Source organism: Brassica oleracea, chromosome C7 (genome assembly GCF_000695525.1).
Source record: "Brassica oleracea var. oleracea cultivar TO1000 chromosome C7, BOL, whole genome shotgun sequence".
Classification (NCBI taxonomy): domain Eukaryota; kingdom Viridiplantae; phylum Streptophyta; class Magnoliopsida; order Brassicales; family Brassicaceae; genus Brassica; species Brassica oleracea.
In genome coordinates this window covers 27,652,084-27,661,458 of record NC_027754.1, presented here as the reverse complement: position 1 = coordinate 27,661,458, position 9,375 = coordinate 27,652,084, and the positions used below count along the sequence as shown (strand labels likewise).

At 36.4% G+C, this 9,375-nt stretch overlaps 2 protein-coding genes across 8 annotated transcripts; one reads left to right on the top strand and one right to left on the bottom strand.

The window, feature by feature from the left end:
• Positions 1-233: 233 nt before the first annotated feature.
• Positions 234-680, top strand: LOC106302995. The gene has a single exon (XM_013739377.1). It carries the CDS (start codon positions 234-236, stop codon positions 678-680), a length of 447 nt encoding a protein of 148 aa, XP_013594831.1.
• A 5,205-nt stretch (positions 681-5,885) lies between these two features.
• On the bottom strand, positions 5,886-9,146 carry LOC106301941 (alpha-glucan water dikinase 2). Of its 7 annotated transcripts, XM_013738430.1 has the most exons (8): positions 8,909-9,146; positions 8,739-8,798; positions 8,540-8,674; positions 8,121-8,452; positions 7,746-7,894; positions 6,776-7,362; positions 6,634-6,706; positions 5,886-6,444 (listed from the first exon to the last, which is right to left on the bottom strand). In XM_013738430.1, the coding sequence occupies exons 6-8, from the start codon at positions 7,225-7,227 to the stop codon at positions 6,028-6,030; spliced, it is 942 nt and encodes a 313-aa protein (XP_013593884.1). In that variant the 5' UTR covers positions 7,228-7,362; positions 7,746-7,894; positions 8,121-8,452; positions 8,540-8,674; positions 8,739-8,798; positions 8,909-9,146; the 3' UTR covers positions 5,886-6,027. The 7 variants fall into 7 exon arrangements, 3 of the variants coding, with proteins under 3 accessions (XP_013593884.1, XP_013593885.1, XP_013593886.1); XR_001262310.1 differs by lacking the exons at positions 5,886-6,444; positions 6,634-6,706 and having other exon boundaries at positions 7,098-7,186; positions 7,746-7,942; positions 8,121-8,210; positions 8,290-8,452; XR_001262308.1 differs by lacking the exons at positions 5,886-6,444; positions 6,634-6,706 and having other exon boundaries at positions 7,098-7,186; positions 8,121-8,210; positions 8,290-8,452.
• Between the last annotated feature and the right edge of the window lie 229 nt (positions 9,147-9,375).

The following is a 9,375-nucleotide window of genomic DNA, read 5'->3' as shown; positions in this document are numbered from 1 at the left end:
GTTCACCAAAATTGAAACATTTTGTTTGGCAAATACTTTCGGGTATTTTACCGGTAACTAAGAATCTTCATTCACGAAGGATAAAATGTAATATGCAATGTCAAATATATGGTGATGAGGAAGAATCTATTAATCATGTGTTGTTTGAGTGTCCATTAGCACTACAAACTTGGGCTTTATCCAATATTCCCTCATGCCCATGAATTTTCCCCACCCCGTCTCTTTTCACAAATATGGACTATCTCTTCTGGCGGTTACCCAAGGAACCGAATTTGAATTATTTTCCATGGATATTGTGGTATATTTGGAAGAATCGAAACGCTAAAGTTTTTAAGAATCAGACAAGTACCCCTTTTGATATTCTCCGGACTGCGGAGATAGAAGGTGTTTTGTGGGCAGAATCTCAGACTGACGAGTCTATAAATCGTGCATCTCTACATATTGCAAATAACCCTTTTCCACATGGCGTCAACAAGTGCTATATTGATGGAGCATGGAAGGAACATGATCTTTACACGGGGCAAGGATGGGTCTACAGAAAAGATGGATCAACTGATACTATGATGGGTGTTATGTCTATTCGCAGGAGTCTATCACCTTTACATGCAGAATGTGGCTTTGATATGGGCGATAGAGTGCATGAAGACCCTACAAATCTCAGAGGTGGTGATTGCAACTGACTGCTCTCAATTGGTGAAGATGGTGTCTACACCGGCATAATGGCCAGCGTTCACTACACACATGGAGGAGTTTTTGCGATGTAAGGAATTATTTCCTAACTTTACTATCCAACATATCCCAAGGGCGCAAAATACTCTAGTGCTAGGACTTCGCCATCTGCTATGGTTTATGTTGATTCAGTTCCCCCGAGGTGGCTCTCGAACCAGAAATCTTCTTAGTTTCTTAGCCTTTTGTTGTAAAAAAAATAAAAATAACTAGAGATTGTTATTTAAGTAATATGTTGGAGTAAACTCTACGTTCGTTATAGAATTCTTCTATTTATAGGTAAAATAGTCTTAATAGTTAAATAATCAAATTAAAATTACAAACAATGCCATAATGCTATAGATATAAAATTTAAAATATTAAATTCAAGAAAATTATTAAAATTAAAATTAAAATTTAGTTTTTTAGTTTTTATTACTTTGTAATGCAATGATAATATTTAATATAGTAATTAAAAAAACTGAGGCATCAATACCATTAAAAAATGATCATTCCCAAATTCTACCCTTAATGAAAATTGCAGTTTTCTCAAAAATACTTTTATTTTTACAAGGGATTAATAAAATTCATTAATGACATTTAAGTATTTTGGTTTTGGGCCTACAGATACACCTAAATGAATTTATAAATAATGGGCATATATATATATATATTTAAAAGATATACTAACTTTAAATTTAAAATAAGTATAAATATATTATGAACTATAAATAAATTAACAAACATGAAAATATTATTTTCTTAAATATACATATCAATATTTAAAATAGATCATTTGAATATTATACATATTTTCAATACAAACCAAAATCATATATCCTACATCATATATCATATACATATTTGAATATCATTTTTCATGTATAATGTCATTTTATACATAATATTGATATGGCAACTACGAGTGTTCAATAATATTTTAAAAACTATCTTAAAATAAATTTTTTAATCTAAAATAAAAACACAAACTTATAATAGGTTATTAATAACGAAAATAAACTGATATTGTCATATCAATAAGTTTTTTATATTATAATTTTTTTATTTAGATAACATAATAAAATTTCATCAAATTCTAAGGAATCACCAATTTATGTAATATTAAAAAAAAGAGTAATTTAATCAACTTTTTTAAAAAATACTATCAGATGTTTTATGTTTTGTCGGATCAATGATATCAGATCGCAGGTTAATAGTGAGTTTTTTGGTTTTAACCGGGGTATATAAGATTTTTAATTAACAAATTTTTCATTAAATCTGAACGATTATATACAATGTATCGGATCTATAGGTTCAACCATGAATCTAGGTCGGATATTAAAACAAATCTTAAAACTCAAACATTATTATAGAACAACTACCATATTTCGAAGAAATACCGTATTTTGAAAAGAAAAAAAAAACAAATGATAAAAACCTAAAAACTCAATTGTTATGGTTCGAAACAAAAAAAATGATAGTTTGTAAATCAGTTTTCGATCAATAAATGAAAAACAAACAAATTCACGTTTTTTAAGCGCGGATCAATTTTATTTTAAACCGCTTATGTTAGTGAGTGTTCTCACGGCTTTGCATCTTCAATGCTGTTTTCGGCTAGACATTCGAATATAGCATAAGAAATATTGAGCCCAGTATCAGATGATACTAGATAGGTCGACTACCGACTTTGACTTCACACATTCGTTTAATAAATACCCCATGCCGAGTTGGTATTTGAGCCCAGTAATTGAGTGGACCGGAGTGCGAGGTTATTAAAACTATTGCGAATGGGTGTTTTTTTTTTTTCCAACTGAGTTTGTTAATATTAAGGGTCAAACCCATCCAAGAAACATTACAATAAAAGTCCACGCATCCGGCCCAACTAGCAAAAACAAAAAACGGGCCTAAATTTTAAATCCCACAGTCCAACTTCTGGAAACCTTAGTTTTCCAAGCAAGCTGCCGTCACCTGCGTTGCTGGCTACCAGATCGAGACCGTCCGATTTTCACCGCTTGAGAACCTTCCTCGGAGAGCATCCATCGATCTAACCCATCGAGATCTCGTCTGAAACCCAAGCCAAACGGTTAACCACACACCAACACGGATCTATGATATCACTCGAGCAAATAACCGCCTACAATCAATCCATCACCTCCGACTTCCATGCAGCGGTTTCAGATGATAGATCAAGAGACAGAGAGGCTTTGAAGCGCCGACTCATAGATCGAGAAGAAAGAGAATAAAAACTGTGAGCCAAAGAAAACAAGACCGAAGAAGGCGATACTAGAGGAGCTACCACCCCCCGGGAACACAAGCCGACGACAGCGGTACTGACAAAGCCACCGCCTCCCGGTAGCAAAAGCCGACGCGGCAGAGCTGTGGAAGCCTCTACCTCGCGGTTACAAAGCCGGCGATGGCGGAGCTGTCAAAGCCTCCACCTCCTGGAACCGGAGAACCACAACTAAATCGAGACAAAAGAAAGGCTTAAACGAATACCAAACAACAAGAATAAACCGGACCGGCGGTGGCTGTGGAAGCCCACTCCGCCGGTCGGCGAGATTCTCGCAACACTTTCTAAAAATTCCTCATTTTATTATTCTCTACGGTAGTATTTTCTATCATTCTCTTCACGTGGATGTAGTAATTTGCTCTGTTTAACCTACTGGATTACTACTTTTATTAAATGGAAAATTTGGAGAACATATAAACATCAGTATGAGATCGTTGAATACACACACACCCACTTTGCGCGTGAACATTGGCATCGGTCGGAGGTGGGGCTTTGCAGGGAGTAGGCTGACAGCATAGGAAGAGGCCACGTTTGGCTCCCACAACCACTAATTAGTAATCCCCGACTCTATAAACAAAACGACTTCTTCATTTGATCAACTCTCCGGAAAAAAATTAGTTTAATAATCAAAGTATTTAGCAAATAATCTATCTATCTTATTAAAAAAGAAACATTGCAACTTCTTCTAGGTGGATTTTTAAATTGGACATCACATTATTATTCATACCATAACTTTATATATCCTTAAACAGTTCAATATCAACCACCTTTTATTTAACTCCACTGTAAGATCTATCTTATTATATGTTTTACATTATTCTTCTCTTATTATACATCTATTAAACAAAACATCTATTATATCGTTATAGTATACTCACATTATCACGTTTATATTATATCATAGTACAATATATAACAAACCCTCTTTTTATTATAGTCAAATGAATACAACAAATGTCTCCAATCAACTATTTTGATCGGCATGCTTACGCACCTGCTATAAGATAGATAAGAATAAAAATTAATATTACACATGTTACAATAATTCTGTGAAAACAAGTCACTGCATCACGAGTCAGTCATTAGCGAGTCGGGTCAGCGAGTCATTAGCGAGTTGAGTCGACCGCAAGTCATTAACGAGTCCTTAGCTAGTCATTATACAATTCTGAACATCTTGGTATGGTTATCTCCTAAACCAATTGATTAAATTAACCAAACCGATTATGGAAAAACCTTTTTTCCAAGTTAACGAGAATATACTAATGTATATTCTTATTTCAATAAAAGAAACATCAATTTTTACTTTAAAAAAATCTATTATGGAAAAACCCCTTCTCCAAGTTGAGTCTACTATGGCTAAAACCTCAGTTACAATCAAATATTTCCAATCAAATTGTCAGATTTGAAAAATCATGAATATGGAAAACCTCATTCTCCAAGTTTATTCTACTAGACCTAAAATCTCGGTGTCAATAAAATCCGAAGATTTTGTAATTATTATACCTAACCTAATAGGTTAGGGAATACCCATTTCCTCCCAATATAATGTGTCCATAAATACTTGTCGATATCATTCATCATTCGACATTCACAAAAAGCTCCCAAAAAGCACAATGTCAAAAGAAAGACATTGACCAAGAAAACATACAGAGAATGTAAGAAGCTGGCATGTCTCAATCGAGCATATTGATAAAAAACGGGCCTAAATTTTAAATCCCACAGCCCAACTTCTGGAAACCCTAGTTTTCCAAGCAAGCCTCCGTCACCTGCGTTACTGGCTACCAGATCGAGACCGTCCGATTTTCACCGCTTGAGAACCTTCCTCGGAGAGCATCCATCGATCTAACCCATCGAGATCTCGTCTGAAACCCAAGCCAAACGGTTAACCACACACCAACATGGATCTATGATATCACTCGAGCAAATAACCGCCTACAATCAATCCATCACCTCCGACTTCCATGCAGCGGTTTCAGATGATAGATCAAGAGACAGAGAGGCTTTGAAGCGCCGACTCATAGATCGAGAAGAAAGAGAATAAAAACTGTGAGCCAAAGAAAACAAGACCGAAGAAGGCGATACTAGAGGAGCTACCACCCCCCGGGAACACAAGCCGACGACAGCGGTACTGACAAAGCCACCGCCTCCCGGTAGCAAAAGCCGACGCGGCAGAGCTGTGGAAGCCTCTACCTCGCGGTTACAAAGCCGGCGATGGCGGAGCTGTCAAAGCCTCCACCTCCTGGAACCGGAGAACCACAACTAAATCGAGACAAAAGAAAGGCTTAAACGAATACCAAACAACAAGAATAAACCGGACCGGCGGTGGCTGTGGAAGCCCACTCCGCCGGTCGGCGAGACTTTTCTTTTCTCTCTCTTTTCTGTTTTCTCTCTCTTTGAGCGAGTGGGTGTTTTAAACTTGAATAATGTTTGTGAATTTTGCTTAAAAATATTCTTATTGTAACGCTACGGAGTGTCACTATTTAGGCTCGAATTTCATTACTAAAGTTACAGTATTTTTTGAATTAATCCGATAAAATTGTTTAACTTTTAATTAAAATTTTAAACATCTTTTCAAAGATTTTCTGATCGGTGCGTTTCAGATTGCTCTCGTTGTACGTAACTGTCCTTTAGAGTTTGCAGAAGACGATTCATTCAAGTGGTGATCTCTTGGTTACTGTACTCGTCATCGACTTGTTAAAAAAAATGGAACTAGAAGGTAATCAAGTAAATTGCATATTTCATGATGCAGGAATTCATGTTCATCATTATTTATGCTTTTAATCTTTCAAGTCTATTTTAGTGTTTGTGTCTTATTTTATCTATGCTTTGGATACTTCAATCTTTTACTCATATAACTGAACTCTAATATTAATTTGGAAGAATCATCAAATAGTCAACCCAAGTCTCAACTATGAATCATAAGGAAATCTTAAGTGTTACACAAGAATAATACGAACATAATCTTTTGATACCAAACGCATAGAGTGTTCCAGTTCAGCTACTTAGAGAGAAACTGCGCATAAAACAGGAAACTAGCTGGCTCTTTTGATAAGCAAAGTGCAAAGTAAACCAAGAGCAAACATGATTGGCCAAACCGAGAACTTAATGGGTGAATCATCATTATGTGTGATGGATGAATAGTTAACGGCTGTGAGAATGGTTTGACACAAGGCGCAAACCAACCCAACAATATCTGGAAAGCTACCAAACCTGTTTGATCTTTGAGTTGGATAGTGAAACCAAGGAACGGGCAAACTCCACCTCCACACAACTCTCTCAACTCGACCTTTATGAAAGAGATCTACAAGGCAAAGTAGACAAGATAAAAATGACATTGACATTGCAGCCAACGTATACAAAGGTTTTTGAGTAGCAGAGATCTGGTCGAAGACACATGAAGGTATTTCCAACATGAGGTTGGTGATGACTAGAGACCATTCAATTATGACCTGTATAAAAACAATACAAGATCTTAATACAGCTCTCACATCTGTGAAAAGAATTAAATGATCTAAAGTAATATTGAAGAGCCATACATCAAGCCGATTCACTCAATCTCAAATATTTTGACATGGATTCAAATCATTTTGGCCAACAATTGTGAGCTACAAAACCTTTAAACTTCATATTAAAATAACCTTTGTTCTTGACGCTCTTAGAAGTTTTCTCTCGATGTCAAGAGCTATTTCATTCACCAACATCTCCTCATCCCTGGCAAAAAAAGGAGATCTATGAAAGCCTATAACGCATTTTAATGGAAAGTATGAATTGGAGTTATACCTCAAGTGGGAAGTAGACCATCCGGGGAGATTAATGGCTTCTGTAAAACCATCTTTCCATTCTTTAATCTGCTCGGCTTTATCCTGTCGCTTCGCAAAAGCTTCTCCAAAGCTTCCTGTCTGATTTTCAATGTCCACATGATCAACATGGTAAAGGACAGGTATCACAATCTGACCGAACCTCTTTTTGCATTTCAAGATAGCTACAACTTCATCTAAACAATACTTCGAATCCCCAAAGTTTTCCGAGAACACAATCACTGAAACTCTTGATACTTCGATTGCCTTTAACGACTCTTCATATCTCTCTTCGTATGGTAGTTCGTCAAACAAGTAGGTTTTGATCCGTTTTCTACGTAGACAGCCGCATAGATGGCTAACGAAGTTGTCACGAGTGTCTTTGACCCTGAAACTTAAGAACACATCATGTTTCATTTTAGGATCTGAATTCATCACTGAAACTTTCTTCTTCTCCAACCACCACTTTTTTCTCTATCATTTATCTTTCCACGGACCAACCACCGCTTTTTTGGTTTTTTAAAATAAACTGTAGGGAGGTGACAGGCTATACATTTTTACGTGCACGAACTGGAGAGAAGTCAACAAAATAAAAAATAAATGAATTGAATACAATTTTTGGCCCGAAAAAGTCTGGGGTAGACGTAAGAGACGGTTGTTGCCAAAAAAAAAAAACGACGTAAGAGACGGATTAGTTTCGATATAACCATGTGGATACTAAGAGCATCATTATCCCAAAACTCCTTAAAGAATCTCTTAATTAAATTTTAATAATTTTTAAAGTGTAAAAGTGAGTTAAGAGACTTACAAAGAGATTTGAACATTTAAGTGGTTTATTGCAAGTTTCTTAATTATGGGTTTTTAAAAAAAATTATAAAACACTTTCATTACAACAAACTTTACCACAATGCACAATCAAAAAACTTCAAATTGATCAATGATATTAAACTAACCAGTAGCTCTTGGTTTCTATGTGGAAAAGGAAGCGATGAAAGCGTGTACTCGAGCAGTGTCCAGGTTAGTACGCCAAAGGCAACTATTAAACCTTTCGTTTGAATCATGTGACGGAACGCACCAACCACACCGCCTAATGCCTCTCCACCTGGTGCCACCATAACCGTTCTTATTTGCAATTTAAATGCTAAAGAACCTTAGGAATAGTCCAAACAAACTCAAGGTAAGTATTTGTTGTGATTCTAACTTACGGTATCAAGTGGGAGACAGAGCAAACTTATAATCTCAAAAAGATTGATATCTACAACACAAAGAATCTAAAGTTCTAGAACTTTACCAATCTACAAATGCAATTATAAGATAGTAACGTGTACCTCGCAAATGATCACATCATCTGCACTACTGTTGTTGTGCAGCTTTTGGTGCCACTCTTCCATCATTCCGGATTTGCAGTGATTATTTCTCTAGCAAAAGATCATTAATACAAAAAGGTTAACAAGATCATAATAAAGGTTTAGCTCCATAATATGATGAACCGTTTACCTGAATAACAAGAATTTCATCACGGATTCTCTGCCCAACGTCGCCTTGACCTCCACGACCCACAAGTGCCATAGTTAGTCTCACAATTTCTCTCTTATATGGTTGCTGCAGATATATTTTCTCCATCAAATTGGTGAATCGTTCTAGCGCTTCACTAATTTCCCTGCGGAAAAAAAAGAGTCAAGGCATAAGGTCCGATCATAAGATGAAAGACAAAGGAGTTACATAAAAGTAGCTAATGAAACTCTACCGAGGTTTCACGTTATAGTTCTTGTTCCAGGTGAGATGCCTAGCGGCCATGAATTTCATCCATACCATTATACCAATACATCCACCTTCTCCTTCATCTATACAATGCTCAGTCAACTCTGTTGCGATGTTGAACCTGTTCTATGCTTATAAGTAACTTCACTGACATTAAACTACTCCATTAAGATACCTTGACTCACCTGTGCATCAATGATTTCTTCGTTCCCTCTGAGCCTTTCACCGCTGCTACAGTCCCGAACCTGTAATCGACAGTGAAACACGTTTCAATTAGCGATGCTCTGATACATTCCCGAAACCCTAATTTTGAATAAACTTAAACCTAGTCGACGAATCGAAGTGTTAATGTTACCTCTCAGCTTGAGAATTGCGTTTCTCCTCTTCGGTTAGCTTCACAGAAACGCCAAACCTCTCAGCACGTCGAATCTTCTTCTGAACATCATCGACGGGTGATACATCACCAGAACCAGTCGAGAAGCAGACTCCGATTCTCCCTTCGCCGAAAAAGATTCGACGGAAGCAAGAGAGAGGGACGCGTGTCCTACAAGACCCGTCTCTTCTGTGGCTTGATTAAGAGACGTTTCCTAAGGTAATTGCTATTTTTTTTTGTTTTTTAATTCCAATAATACCAAGAGACGGGTTTAAACAAGAGAAAACGACAAAAATAACACTAAATCAAGTTTTTGTTCCCAAACTAGCATTCAAGTTTAAAATTCACAAAAATAGCACTTAATTTTTTATCAAAAGTCACAAACTTAGGGTTTAGAGTTAAAGGGTGGGGTTTAGGATTTAGGGTTTAGAGTTTAGGGTTTAGGGTTT

Excerpts from the sequence above, each read along its gene's own strand:
- LOC106302995 (XM_013739377.1), top strand. The coding sequence starts at position 234 with ATGGACTATCTCTTCTGGCGGTTACCCAAGGAACCGAATTTGAATTAT.
- LOC106301941 (XM_013738430.1), bottom strand. The coding sequence starts at position 7,227 with ATGAATTCAGATCCTAAAATGAAACATGATGTGTTCTTAAGTTTCAGG. Across the intron at positions 6,707-6,775 it reads TGGTCTACTTCCCACTTGAG|GGATGAGGAGATGTTGGTGA; the intron begins GTATAACTCCAA and ends TTTTTTTGCCAG. Across the intron at positions 6,445-6,633 it reads TAAGAGCGTCAAGAACAAAG|GTCATAATTGAATGGTCTCT; the intron begins GTTATTTTAATA and ends GTTTTTATACAG.